This window comes from Nicotiana tabacum, chromosome 22 (assembly GCF_000715075.1).
Source record: "Nicotiana tabacum cultivar K326 chromosome 22, ASM71507v2, whole genome shotgun sequence".
Taxonomy (NCBI): domain Eukaryota; kingdom Viridiplantae; phylum Streptophyta; class Magnoliopsida; order Solanales; family Solanaceae; genus Nicotiana; species Nicotiana tabacum.
This window is the reverse complement of record NC_134101.1, coordinates 190,800,172-190,814,390: the sequence shown is the minus strand read 5'-3', so window position 1 is coordinate 190,814,390 and position 14,219 is coordinate 190,800,172. Positions and strand designations below refer to the sequence as shown.

The 14,219-nt window shown below is 34.0% G+C and overlaps 2 protein-coding genes across 14 annotated transcripts; one reads left to right on the top strand and one right to left on the bottom strand.

Annotated features, from left to right (window-relative positions):
• Positions 1 to 284: 284 nt before the first annotated feature.
• On the bottom strand, positions 285 to 731 carry LOC142176203 (uncharacterized). Its single transcript, XM_075243319.1, has 2 exons — positions 699 to 731; positions 285 to 647 (listed from the first exon to the last, which is right to left on the bottom strand). The coding sequence occupies exons 1-2, from the start codon at positions 729 to 731 to the stop codon at positions 285 to 287; spliced, it is 396 nt and encodes a 131-aa protein (XP_075099420.1).
• Positions 732 to 1,434: 703 nt separating this feature from the next.
• On the top strand, positions 1,435 to 13,614 carry LOC107799625 (tlg2p-like protein a). Of its 13 annotated transcripts, none has more exons than XR_012705408.1 (8): positions 1,435 to 2,401; positions 2,792 to 2,928; positions 3,068 to 3,129; positions 5,464 to 5,501; positions 5,740 to 5,785; positions 7,245 to 7,521; positions 8,158 to 8,293; positions 9,923 to 10,193. XR_012705408.1 is itself a non-coding variant. In XM_075244812.1 (8 exons), exons 6-7 carry the CDS (start codon positions 7,333 to 7,335, stop codon positions 8,290 to 8,292), a joined length of 324 nt encoding a protein of 107 aa, XP_075100913.1. In that variant the 5' UTR covers positions 1,439 to 1,577; positions 2,226 to 2,401; positions 2,792 to 2,928; positions 3,068 to 3,207; positions 5,464 to 5,501; positions 7,245 to 7,332; the 3' UTR covers position 8,293; positions 9,923 to 10,193. The 13 variants fall into 13 exon arrangements, 9 of the variants coding, with proteins under 9 accessions (XP_075100913.1, XP_075100918.1, XP_075100915.1 ...); XM_075244812.1 differs by lacking the exon at positions 5,740 to 5,785 and having other exon boundaries at positions 1,439 to 1,577; positions 2,226 to 2,401; positions 3,068 to 3,207; XM_075244817.1 differs by having other exon boundaries at positions 1,444 to 2,401; positions 3,068 to 3,207.
• Positions 13,615 to 14,219: the final 605 nt, after the last annotated feature.

The following is a 14,219-nucleotide window of genomic DNA, read 5'->3' as shown; positions in this document are numbered from 1 at the left end:
TCTTGTATGACTCTCTTTCCCCTATCATTCTGTTTCCTCTGTTGTTGCCCATCATCTTTAGTTGCTTGCTCATTCTTAGGCTGCTCTTTGCTAGTACCCTGCTCAGTTGGTTGCACATTGTTCTGATTATCACCTGTCTGATTAGGCATAGTCTTAGCTTTCCATTCCAGCTTCTTGTGTTTCTTTTTGATATTCTATTGAGGCTGTTTATATTCTGCTGGTCTCTCCTTGCAATTCCCTGTGATATGTCCAACTTTTAAGCAATTTTGACAGTACACAGGCTTTCATTCATACTCAATGGACTGTGAGTAGTATTTCCCGTCAGGTAGTTCAAGAGAAAGTGAATCTGGCAAAGGCTGGGATATATCCATCTCTATCAATATCCTAGCATAAGCAATTCTTTGTCCTTGAGCAGTTAGTTTATCTGCGCATATAGGATTTCTAAGACAGCTTGCTATTCTACCCAAATTGCCAGGAGCCCAAAATTGGATTGGCAGATTTGAAAACATAACCCACATCGGGGCAATTTGAGTAGATTCCTTGTGCATTTGGAACTCTGGATCCCACTGTTTCAGAATAAAAGTCCTATAATTGAACGTGTATGGCCCTTGTTGAAGAATTGCTGCTTTATCTTTCTCATTCTCAAACTTGAAGATGAAATACCCATTGTTACGGAGAAATACCTAAGGTGTACTCACAAAATTCCACACTCCATACACAAATTTGAGCATTTCCTTGAAGGTAGGGTGTTACACCCCGTAAGTTTAACAACCTTGATACCGTTATATATATATAGTATTATGGTATTTTCATTAAAAAACATTGTAAAGAAAAAAATGATTTGAAAGATATTATTTTATATAGTTATTAATATTACTACTTTCGAACACGTTTTAAATTATACACATAATAAGAGGACAGTTTATAAAGGATATTTTCTTTATTGTAAAGACATAATGTATTTTCTCACAAGAAAAGAAGGTTATCTTTCTACCATTTTAAGAATTACGCGTACGAAATTTTTTACACTTTATATGAAATTAGGAAAATTAGAAGTTGAGAAAATATATGTATTTTTACATGAATCTTTTAATAAAATAATAGTGTATGTATTTATTTTGTATGATACCACATGACCATGATAATGAAGTGTATAAAGTGTGTTAAAAGTAAGTAGTATTTTAAGTAATTTGAGACAATTCTTAATTATGCGGGTAATGAGTTAATTACCGATAACAAAACATTACTAATTAACTAATAAGTTGGATAAAGATTAAAATTTCTCCCCCACCCCACCCACCCCCACGTGGCAGCACCCTCATTTACATTTGGTGACTCTTAAGCTCTTACATAGGTGTCACACTTAGAGAATTAGGTGAATTAGTTGATTATTGGTTAGATCGCCACCTATTTAATTTATGTTCTGTTCAGGTTCTTGGAACCCTCTTTATTTTGAGATAGACACAAAGTTAATTTCTTGAACTAACTTGTCTCAAATGGTTATTAGATCTAAGGTTTAGGAGAAATAGGGTGAGCTGGGAAATCTGTTTATTGCTCGTTGGATATCTGATTTTTAGGTTTGAATTTATTATCATACGTTTTATTTACCCCTTTTTCTATACTCCACAGTCAAGTCGTACATTGTTGTTTCACTTTTTTTGTCCTTTCATTTTTAATATTCCTTTTATTGGTTGGTTGGTTTTACTTGTAATGGTCATTGTGAATGAGTTTGCTTTGGATAGTAAAACTTAAAACCAAGAATTTTACTTTTTATTCGGTGGAAATATGGAAGCTTTTGAGCTTCAGTGCTTTCTACAGAATTTGACCTCCATTTCTACTAATAGCCCTCATATCATCCTTTTCACTTTGATGCTAAAGTTCCATTCTTTTCTTCTTCTTTGAGAAGATCAAAGGGAAAAGCTTAAGTCTTTAGAATCTTTTTGCTTCCAACTCATGAAATTTGGCTTCTTTTTCCCTTGAAATATTTTGTGGAAGCAATTATTGAGCATGAGGAAATATGCCAATTCTTATTCAGGAAGAGTATTTAATGATAAAAATTTAAATTCTCACGCGGGAAGGGTATTTGACGACAGATATTGGAAAATACCATTCTTTGTGAGCTTGCTTGTGTCTATTACTCTGTTCACATCAACTATTTTTGGGTTATATCCATCATCATATGGAAGTGATCAAATGCAATTGGATATGGTTTCTTCTTTTGCTAGGCCATCAGAATCGGATGGATATTTTGTGGAATCCGATTTCCAGTCATTTCAATCATGGCTTTGCGAAAAGTGAACCACCTAGATTTGCTTATCTCATATCAGGCACAATGGGTGACAGTCACAGAATGATGAGGACTTTGCAAGCGGTTTATCACCCAAGGAATCAGTATGTTAAGGTTAATCCTTCCTTCTTTTTGGCATGACCCAAGTAATGATACGTAAACGTAATGCTATTTCATAAGTAACTCTACTCTAGAAGTTAAGGATATCTACATTATTAATTTCTATAAAGTGATATTCAAGCATGTCTAAATATGTTCCTAATTTCCCATATGTCCTACTACCATATTGTCTATTCATGTGTCTCATAACATTCCAAGAGAGCATATTGTCTTACTTCATTATGTATTGCATTCATTTATACATGTGCATTTACCCACGACTCAGACGGCGTTATATACGCGTATATATGTATATATATGTATATGGGATATGAGAAAAGGTTACGACGTTATATACGCATTACCACCTGATCAGCTGGTATATGTTGATGATTTTGCCCACAGTGGCCGAGATGATATGATGGGATGCCTTCACAGGCTTGATGATATTATGAACACATGTACCTATGCACGACATGACATTCATACACATATGCATGACGCTACAAGTATTTCATGTCCAGAGCTATCTAGACTTACAGGTTGAGTCCTTTAATCCATGTTTCTTCCATGTCCTTAATTAATATTGACTTACTATTATATTTCAGTTCCGCCTTACATACTCGGTACATTATTCGTACTGACATCCTTTTGTTGGGGACGCTGCATTCATGCCTGCAGGTATAAACAATCAGTTTGACGAGCCCTCATAGTAAACGATGCTAGCATTCCGCGAAGGATCGGTAAGACTCCACCTCATTTGGAGTGCAGCCGAGTCTATAAGTCATCGTGTCAGAGTTTTGCTACAGACTTATGGATAGGTCGGTACCCTGTCCCATTTTATGTCAAATATAATAATCTCAGAGGCTTTGTAGACACAGGTTTATTATGTACAGTATGTCAGAGGCCTTGACGACCCATATGTATTCATGTTTTATGAACGATGGTTCATTGATAAAATATTTGCCCACTTATAACTGTACATTACGAGTTGTGGCCATATTGACCCATGATAGTTATAAAAGGAATGAATGAGTTACAAAGTGGTTCGCTCGGGCGATTACGGCATCGAGTGCCACCCACACCTCCCCAAGTTCGGGGGGGTGACATAGGGTTCCCACCAATCACATACCCAGTTAACGCTAGACTCCACTTCTGATTCTGTTCAGCTATCTCCTGGGGGTTTAGCTTAACTACCTTCACTCCATCTTTCAGAACCGGAGGAAAGTAATTTAGCTTCAATCCCATGTGTTGCTCTCTGGTTCCTCTAACAACTTCAGCCATCGTAGGTTTAATTCCACTAGATGTTGTAGAGAAAGTCAATTTCCTCGCTACTGCATTCGTAGCTCCTACATCAAGTTCCGGCGGAGTTTCTACAATTTCCGGTGGAGGTCCTGCTTGTAACACTGTAGGAGCACTCCCCATTCCTGGGAGCTAGTGACGTAATTGAATCGGTGCTAAGGTACGGAGAATGCCTAATTCTGGTGTTATCTGCCTAGTTTCCAGCACCGGAGCTTTTGGCAAGACCGGCGCCAGACCTGGTTGCTTCTTCTTCCTCGTCATGTCCGCTTGGGCGCACGTTAGTAAACCCTAACGTAATATGTACCGTCCTCGCAAAAGGCAAAATATATCCCTTTTGAATATTCTAAGATCACGCTGTCCCTCCTTTTCTATGCCCAGGCTTCACCAAAGGTCATTTTCCTTATTATCTTTATTTTTTCCATGTTTTTTTGACTTTTTTTTTTACTTTGGTTGTTTTTTCTTTGTAATAAAACTATGCACTATTATTCATTTTTTTCTTATTCTTTTTGTAGTTATTTTCCCTTTTTATTTTGTTATATTTTGTTAGTCTTTCTAATAGTAACTCACTTTTTTACTTTATTTTTTATCTTGATTTTTTATTTTTTGATGTATTTTTTGTTTTTCTTAATTCTATTCTTTCCATTAAAATCTCTCCATCCAAAATATTTTGTCACTTTTTTTTCTTTTTTATTATTATTTTTCATTAATTTTTTCTGTTATTTTCTGCAAAATTCTTCCGCCAAAAATTGTTATCACTTTCTTTCATTTTTATTTTTATTTATTTTTTTAAAATAAATAATTGAGTCTTAATATATTGGTATACTTTCTACACAATCAATAATCAATTATGTAGTGTACCAAAAATATTGAGAATACCATTTAACATAATTAAATAAAGTTTATCATGATTCAAAAGTAATTATGTTATGCCAAAACGTAATATACCAATAATATTAAGAATTCCATGATTTAATAGTAATCATGGTATACCTACGCATCGTATACCAAGAATAGTAGGAATACCATTTAACATGCTCAAATAAAATATACCATAATCAATAGCAATCATGGTAATGTAGTATACCCTAAATTATTGGAAATACCATTTAACATATTCAAATAAATTTTACCATTATTTATTACACAATTTACCAAGAAAATAGTATTGCCACACAACATGCTCAAACAAAATATAACATGATTCAACAGTAATCATGACATACTACACATTATATTGAGAATACCAATTAAATACTCAAATAAAGCATGCAATGAAGATTTGGTAAATAAAAGTACATCGATATATTAATAATTATTTGTTAAATTTGGATTATATATATATCTTATCTATCTCTATCTATATTATAGAAGAGAAGGAATTTCGACATGGCTGCTTACATGTCTTTTAATCTTTGTTTAAGGGCATTTTGGGACCTTTAACAAAATCAAATAAAACGTGTCCTTTAAATACAAACCTATACACTGATATATATCTCTATACCGACGTGGCTCTATACCTACGTCTACGTGTTTACTGCTTATCACTCCACGTGTTACTGACTCTTCTTTCTTCTTCGTTTTTCGTACTTCAGAGAACTGTTTCTTCGGTGATTATGTTCTTGCTGCCTATTCTGTCTATAGGTCTTGTTTATCAATTTTTGTCCATTGCTTCTTCTCTTTTTTCTCCATCTTTTTTTTCTTCCCACGCTTCTTTAGGGTTCTCTTCAGGCTTTTTAATTTTGCAATTTAATGGTGTTGTCTGTTAAAATCTGCAGTGTGATTGGAAGGAGATACGATAAAGTAATAGATAATGGTAAGATTTCATTTTCCTTAGACTCCTTTTTTAAGAGTATCTTCATCTGGTTAGATTCTGTGGTCCAGATTTTGGAGTTCTTCGCTTATCTTCTTTAGTTCTCTTCTGATGCTCCTTTTTTAATTTTCCCACATCTTCTTCTCCAAGCATTACCCTCCTCTCCGTTTAATTAGGATTATGCTGCATGCTTCTTTGGGTTTCTGATTGTGGAATGTATGCAACTTTGTGGATTCAACAGATTTAACTTGGTTGGAATTCTACACCAGTTTTATCCAAGATAACAGGTTAAATAATTCCAAATATTCGAAAGTCTAATTTCATAATAGATGATGAATTTGGTGCGGTTTCTAAATATAGATGATTTTTTCAGTACTACTTATTTCCTATTGCTTATGTTGGTTTCAACTATCGGATGGTATAAAAAGGGCCACCTCTCCTTTCTCTCGTAATCACAATAGTCGTATAGTTGAATAGTTGAGTGTAGTTGAATGGTTGACTTAATACATATGGGCAATAACATCGACTATAAATAAGGCCGGTCTGTTACCAAAGAATTAGGAGCTGTAACATTCATAAAAGAAAGAAAACAACCAATATAGTAACTTCAACTAAGAAAGAATTTGAATAACAAGAATTGCTCAAGTATTGCTTAAGTAAGATAGTTATCCACTCAACTGGCTGTTTGCTGATAGCAATTACTTAGTTTTCATTTTTTTCTTTCATTCACTACTTATACTTGATATATTATAAAGTAAAATTGCGCCATTCTAATCCCTGAGCAATTTCAAATTAACTACAAAAAATAAATAATTGTTTATGATGGTAATCATTAAGTTTTCTTTGAAATTAGCAGGTTTGATTAACATCAATATCCCAAGTTAAATTTCATTTTCATATTCTCACGCTATGTGAGTTAATAAGCAATCTATTTAAATGATGTTATCCTTAGTCCTTACATATAGTTGCATACAGATACCATTTCCACTTTGGTTATGCTACTTCAAAAAGATACTTTTGCTGCTAATACCGCAGGTTAGATTTCAAAAGTAAAATGTATCTCTAAGAGTTCTTAAAATATGTGCTCAAAAACCTAAAAGAAAAAACAGAACCTAAAATATATATTCCTATGAACCAAAACAATGAATCGTCGATCATGTATTCCTTAGATGTCATTTTACATTGGTATTGGACAGTGGTCTATCCTCCATTTTATAAGTATTGTACTTCTTTTTCCTAAAAGATGGTTAACTGCTTTTGATCTTAAATACAACACCTTCTCTGCACCACCAATGAATATAAGTCAGTAGATATTAAATTGATTTATTCACCTGGTCATGCTTATGTCACTCTTAGACTTTTTACAAATTCTGCTCTTGTGGTAATTTTTTTTCCATCCCTCTGGTAACATCAGTCTATTAACAAGCTGCAGTTTAATACTAGAAAAAGGTGGTGTAGCACCTGTTTTGTTCACGTGACTTTAATGTTAAGAAATCTTTAATCGAAATGTATTACTATAAACTTTTGATGAAGCCTTGTCATTTGTCTTATTATAAACTTTGAAAAGAAATTCTTCTCATTTAAATCTCCTTTGAACTGTTTCCTATAGCAGCTTTCTTAAATTTTCATATCTTTTCTCTTTATATACTTCCTACATCTTTTTGAGCAAATATTTACTTCCTAGATTTTATGGATGTCCTTAATAGTTCCCCCTACTCTGGATCTCATGCTGTTTCCCTGCTGCAGTAATGGTCCAGTTACAGTAGGTCTACCGCCAGCGTGGGTGGATGTGTCAGAAGAAATCATGGGTAATGTGTAACGGGTGCGAACAAAGATGGCTGAGCTAGCCAAAGCTCATGCTAAAGCGTTAATGCCATCATTTGGAGATGGTAAGGAAGATCAGCGTCGTATTGAGGCTCTTACCCATGAAATAACTGGTCTTCTCAAAAGATCAGAAAAGAAATTTCAAAGACTTTCTGCAGCTGGACCTTCCGAGGATTCAAATGTTAGGAAAAATGTACAGGTGTGCCTTCACAGCCATTAAACCATTGTTTTCTTCTAATTTGGATTTTAACTTTTAGCCTGAACTTATTGTTTCCTTTGTTGAAGAAGTTTGTAAAATAAAAAATTCTTCTTTTGGCTCTGCTGAAAGACTACCATATCCCGTTGCATCTCTTCATTCACCCCTTGTTAGATGATGGTTTTTTTTGTTAACCTCTTCCAAACTTTCACACTTGGAGAATGAGGATGGGGTATATGGCATAGATAGAGGGAGGGGATGTCTAAAGAAACTTTCCTGCATTTTATAGAGAAAGTGAAACAATTTGGAGGATGCTGTTGTTAGGACTGATTGCAGTCCCATGTGGCTTGCACTGACAATGAGTCCAATTGTTAAACAATGAAACATAGAGCATAAACAAGCAGTGCTTTTGATAAATATATGCATCTCACATGCTGTTTATTCCCCTAAACTATTAGCAGTATGTCCCTAGCTTGCTATTGAATTGCACACCTTCCCTGGAATTCCATTTCAGCTAAAATAAAAAGTGTAACAACTGGATATGTCTAAATTTAATTTTTTGGACCTATGATTTAGAACTGGTTATATTGATGCGCCTTTTGATTAAAATAACCCCGATTTTGTTTGTGCATTGAACAGGAAAAAATAAAGATAAATTATAAAGTCATGGTGATAATCTATGCAGCTATAGTTTACGAGTATGCTGGGAATGCTTTAGCACTTAAAGGCTTCAAAGTTGTTTTGGAGATAAGTTGCAGAAGTAAAAGCATATGAGGTAAGACAATTACCCATTCGCTTTCTTCTTTTTAATGCCATAAATTAAATATTTGATTTCCTCTATATAGGGTTCTGAAAGTGATTCATAATTTTGTTATCTGTTCTGATTTGGTGCTGCTTTTAATTCGTTGCACTATTACAGTTGTTTGGTTTTGACTTTTATTACATTGATGTGATTCTGAGCTTGCTCTCACTGTCTATTTTTAAGTAATATTCATTTTTAGAATCTACTACAATTCAAGTAATGTCGAGTTTCTTTTTAATATAGAAAGGTATTAAAAAGAGGGTGAATGGGAAATGGAGGGAAATTAAAATTTTGAGTAAAATTTTAAGTTTCTCTCTCCTTTTAATGAGACATTGTCCCTCATTGGTAGAAGAAAATGAGTTTGGTGGGTTTATATACAAATGCACTTCATGTAGCTCTTAAAGAGTTAGGAAGAAGGCAAGCCTCGCGCCATCGTCGCTCGGCTTCGGCTACGGCTACGGATTCGGTCAAATGATTGATTGATTAATTTTTTGGACCAAATTTATTTGTTAATAGTAAATATTAATGTAATATTATCCGTGTTTGTAACGGATATGTTCCAATCCGTGTATTGTACCACCAATTGCAATAGCAGCCGCCTAGTGCTCCTCCCACCATGGTTAAGTGCTTGCTCCATAACGTAATATTATCCGTGTTTGTAATAGATATGTTCCAATCCGTGTATTGTACCACCAGTTGCAATAGCAGCCGCCTAGTGCTCCTCCCACCATGGCTAAGTGCTTGCTCCATAACAAGCTAGTGCATGCTCCACCATGGAGAGGGGGCGGGTCTCACAACTGACTGCTATAAATATGAGCAGCAGCAGTTGGAGAATCTCACACCAAAACAGAATTGAGAGCTATTGATCTTCTCTTCACCGAAAACTCAACGTTGGCTATAATTTGCATTCCTTTCTCTCAGAATTTCCATTCGACTTCTGAGTTTTCCTCCCTTGTTCTGCATTGTTTTATAAGCTAACGTTCTAATTTCCAGAATCATTATTTACAAATACAGGCATAACGACAACAAGTAAAGAAATATTAAAAATATGGGTTTGGAAAAGGGTTGTTATTGGTTTGAATAGACCTAAAAAGTACAATTTATTGCATCTGAGTTATCACATGAAAATCTTTATATGATTTTGAATGACATTATCAATCAATTGCAACACAAATAACAACATTCCGGAATCTATGAATCTATTGGTGCTTGAGGATCACTTAAGTAGTCAAGAATTAAATCTATGCTCACTTTTAATACAACTTAAACTGGTGTGGCTTTTTTTATGCTCTTAATTATACAATCTGCTCTCAATATGGAGAACTGGTGTTAAGGAAAAAAAAATTCTCAGGTAATAGATTTCTATATTTCAAACTACTGGAGTGAAATATAATTTATCTTCAGATCTTGAGGCACCTTTGTTTTGAAATATATACGACTTTAGCATGTACTTCTTCATTTAAAATCTTAAATTATGTCGTGTCTTCAAAATCCTGTCATTGATGAGCTGTTTGTGTATACCCTCATTTATGTGTGTAAATTTGACCTTGGAATCCTTGCAAAATCCAGAATTTTTCAACAGATAATATGTTCTTTTTGCAGTCTCTTAGCTTATCATTATTGTGGTACATACGCTTTGGAATAAGGAACATCTTATACACTCAAGACAGCAAGCAAAGTTGTGCAAAGGAATTGTGCTGGTGTTGTTTTTCTACTGAATATGAGAGTATTGCTCTAAATCTATACTTTGTTCAATCTTTAACCTCCATCCCTGCTTAGAAAGAATTAAGCTCAAACAACTTAAAATGGAAGCTGTGGGGAGGGTCTCTTGTTATTGTTGCTTGTTAAGAAATTACCTAAATCTCTTCCTATACTTCTGCTCCCAGATGTTTCCTTTCGAACACGGCATTTTCTACTTGTGCATTTATAAAGTATACCAAATGGGTATACAAGACGGCATTTTCTACTTGTGCATTTATAAAGTATACCAAATGGGTATACAAGACGGCATTTTCTACTTGTGCATTTATAAAGTATACCAAATGGGTATACAAGACAGCTGACCGCATCCATGCATTTCATATTAGTTTAATATATTCTCTAGATATTGTAAGCACGTGATTTTTGCCCTATATGAGAATTACTCCCAAAAAATTCAAAATAAAATGATTTTTCTTGGTGTGCAATTTTTTGAGATTTTGTGATATTTTTGGATAATTATTTGTGTTTGTCTGTGCATGTTTATTTGTTAAATTAATAAAAATACAAAATATGTCGCATTTTGCATGTAGGATTTAATTCTAAAATTTTTAGTAATTAAGTTTGTTTTACAAAAATTAAAAATTACAAAAATAGGCATCTTTTGCATTTTTAGCATTTAATGTTTAAATATACAATTTTATGCTTAATTATTACTTAATTGTGCGTTAATTGTTATTGGGAGTTAATTTGCTCTTTTATAACTTAATTTAGTTCTTAATAATAATTTAAGTATTTTTATAATTTAGTTTTAGAAAAATAAAAGAAGAAAAGAGGGCAAAAATACAAAGAAAAATCGGATTGGGCCACTTCTTCAAATTTCAACCCCAGGCCCAAACAATTGTCCAACCTTCCCCATGACCCAGTACACTTCAAACCGGGTCAACCCGGTCCTCCCCATTAACCCCAACATGACCTAACACTTCCTATTCTTCATTTTTGCATTTTTCCAAAAAAAAACCAAAAAAAAAAAAAACCCCTAAAAACACAAAAGGATCCGCCCCCCTTCCCTTTGCTTCTTCTTCTCCAAACCTTCCAAACACCAACGTCCATGGATGCCCTTCACCAGCCCCATCGACGACCAACTCCCCATATCCGCCGGACCTTCCTTTTTCTTCAACATAAAAACCAAACACAAACCTTAACTTTCTTCCTCATGAATCAAACAACAATGGAACAAGTTGAAACCTAACCATCGCTGCTGCTTTTTCTTCTTCATCTCCGCTGCGTCGACGTCAAGTTCAACCAGTCCGTCGACCTCCTCGTCGACCACTTTTCAGCGACATGAGGCAGTCCGTCGACTCCTTTTCTTCATCTTCGTCTTGCGTCGTCCAGTTTGTCACTCCAAACGACCCCAAGAACCATAGCTGCCATGGCTAAGCTTCCACTACTTCATTTTCTTCATCGAGTTTGAGCTCGACAAGCTGTTGCTTCATCCTCCAGTTCCTCCGTGCTACGGGCTGCTGCTGCGTCCTTCTTCGCCATGGTTGCTGCTGGATACTGTTGCCTCACCTTCGTCTTCTTCACTTCTGCTTCGCGCAAACAAACCAAACGCACCCCCAGCTGCTTCTGTTTCATCACTTCTGCCCCGTCAACGGCTGCTACTGCTTCGGCGTTGCTTCAGTTGCTTCTTAGGTTCGTGTTCGTCGTCGTTTGTTCAAGTTTGGGTTGGGGTCGTCAAAACAGTCCGTACATATTTCACTTCAATCCGGTTAGTAGATTTTGAGTTTTAGTTTTGTCCGTATTTCGTTTTGATATTCTCGAATCTAAAATCGGCAAATGTTTGTTTTGTTCATTATTTGGTGAATTTTTCAGTTTGTTTCATGTTTGTTTTATTTGTTCTTGTTTATTGTTTAGGTAAAAATTTGTTAGTTTAATGTTTGTTAGATTCAAATTGAAATTAGTTTGTTTCATGTTTGTTTTATTTGTTCTAATTTGTTAGTTTAATGTTTGTTAGATTCAAATTGAAATTTAATTAATTATTTCTTCAATTTGTTTCATGTGTTTTATGTATTTTCCAGAAATTATTAATGTTGTTTGAGTCATTTAATCCGTCATGTTTGTTGTTAATATAGATTTAATTCGTATTCATTTTTTGAAGTTGGTTTTAATTCAGTGATTTAATGTGAAGTTATGTTTTGGTTTTAATTTTTTTTTGGATCATGTATCTTTGTTATAATTTTGTTGGATTTAATTAAGAAAGATTAATTGATTATTTGAAGATTAGTGATTTGAATATGTTTATTTGTTTTGTTTAAGTTTAATTCGAAGTTGAATAAAGCTTGTTTGTTATTGTTTTTGAATCTTTTCATTTATGTTCTTTGTTGATTATCATTTTTGATTATTTCTTCAGTTTGCTTCATGATTTTGTTTAGTTTTAATATAGAAATTGTTGGTTGTAATGTTGTTAGATTTAATTTTAAGTTCAAATGATTATTGAATTTAGAAATCTGAATATATTTGTTTGTTGTTGTTGTTGAATCTGAAAGTAGATTTGTTTGTTGTTAAAGATGTTGTTCATCATTCAGTTTGAAGTTGTTGAACATTGTTAGAAATTGATCATATTGGCTATATTTTGGTTAAATTTGATTAATTGATTGGTTATAGCTGATGGGGGTAGTCTGGTAATTTTCAGTACGTGCAGAGGTAAAATGGTAATTTTAGTAAGGTCGGAGGGGTAGTTTGGTAATTAAACATTTTGAATAATTCTTTATGATAAGCATGAGAGACAAAATGTAATGGGATGTGGGTGATATGATTCTTTAATATAAGTTGAGAATAAGACATAATGTAGTGGAGGGGAATATGGTAATTGTTTATGTTAGGCATGGGGGGACAAGATGTAATGGGGCGGATTTGATATATTTGTTTAATGTAGTGGGAAGATAATGAGTTTGGTAGGAGAAAGTGATGGTTTTATTAATTGATTTAAGTGTTTGGGATGAAAAATAAATAGAGGGACTTGAATTAGATTTTAGGAGGGAGGGAGAAGAAAATTTTAAGAGAGAGAAAATTCCGAAAAATACTAAGAATTTAAAAAAAAAATAAAAAGAAAAAACATTCTGGAAATTCAAAAGAAGAAGAGTATACACCTGATATACAATCCAAATATTCTGATATACGGATCCAGAATTAAGGGTTAAACACTAATTAGTCTTTCAAAAATCTGAAAAGATTCCCTTTGCTTCTGTCCGTTGATTGTTGTTGGTGTTTCTGGATTTTGTCTTGATTTTAAAATTTGTCACTAAGTTTCTCATTGCTGGTTGTTACTGGTTGCTGGGGTTGCTGTTGTTTTATGCTACTAAGTTTCTGCTGATCTCACTTTTCTTTTGCTTCCAATATCAGGTACACAACTGACGCGCTGATTATTGTAAACTGAAACAGGAGGCATGAATACGAAAAAATGAAGAATTGAAGTTCTAAATTTATTTTAAATTATATTTCGAATTTTATTTGTATATATAAATTATTTAACTAAAAATAAATAAATGGTGTAGTAACTCCGTCTAAGTTAAAAAATCAAACGAATAGATCATTTCGGAACTTGTAAGAATATTGTTTAGTTAAATAATATTGGTTAATTCCAGCCTAGTATAATGTAACTAGGTAGTAATACGTGAATAAGACGGCCCAGGTTTAGTTTTATACCATACACGTTGGGCCTGGGCCCGTATTGGCAACAGACTGCCCTGCTTACATCATTTTTAGAATTTATGAATCATATCCGAAATTCAACTATAACAACTCAAGCATGTAAATAAATTAAGAGCTTTTCTCTTTCATTTTTGTAGAGACAATTTTAATAGAAAAATGTAGGCACTTTAGGATTATCCTGTTAAAATAAATGAGATGAGCCTCGCCAAATAAAACAATGCAAACTGCGGGGCCCTCAATAACTGATCACATAAAATACTTAGAATTTGGGATGGACTGTTTAGTGAATTTCATTGCCTTCCCCAAAGACAATAAACGCGTTAGACTCTTTAGGCGCGATTTAATTAAATTACATTCTAAACTCGGGTGCACATTTATGTGACCCAAATTCAAATCTCAACGGAGTCGGAATGTATTAACAACCATGGGTGCATTGACTGTGACGTGGTTCGAGATGCATTTTCACGACGTTGCAATTCTATAAAAA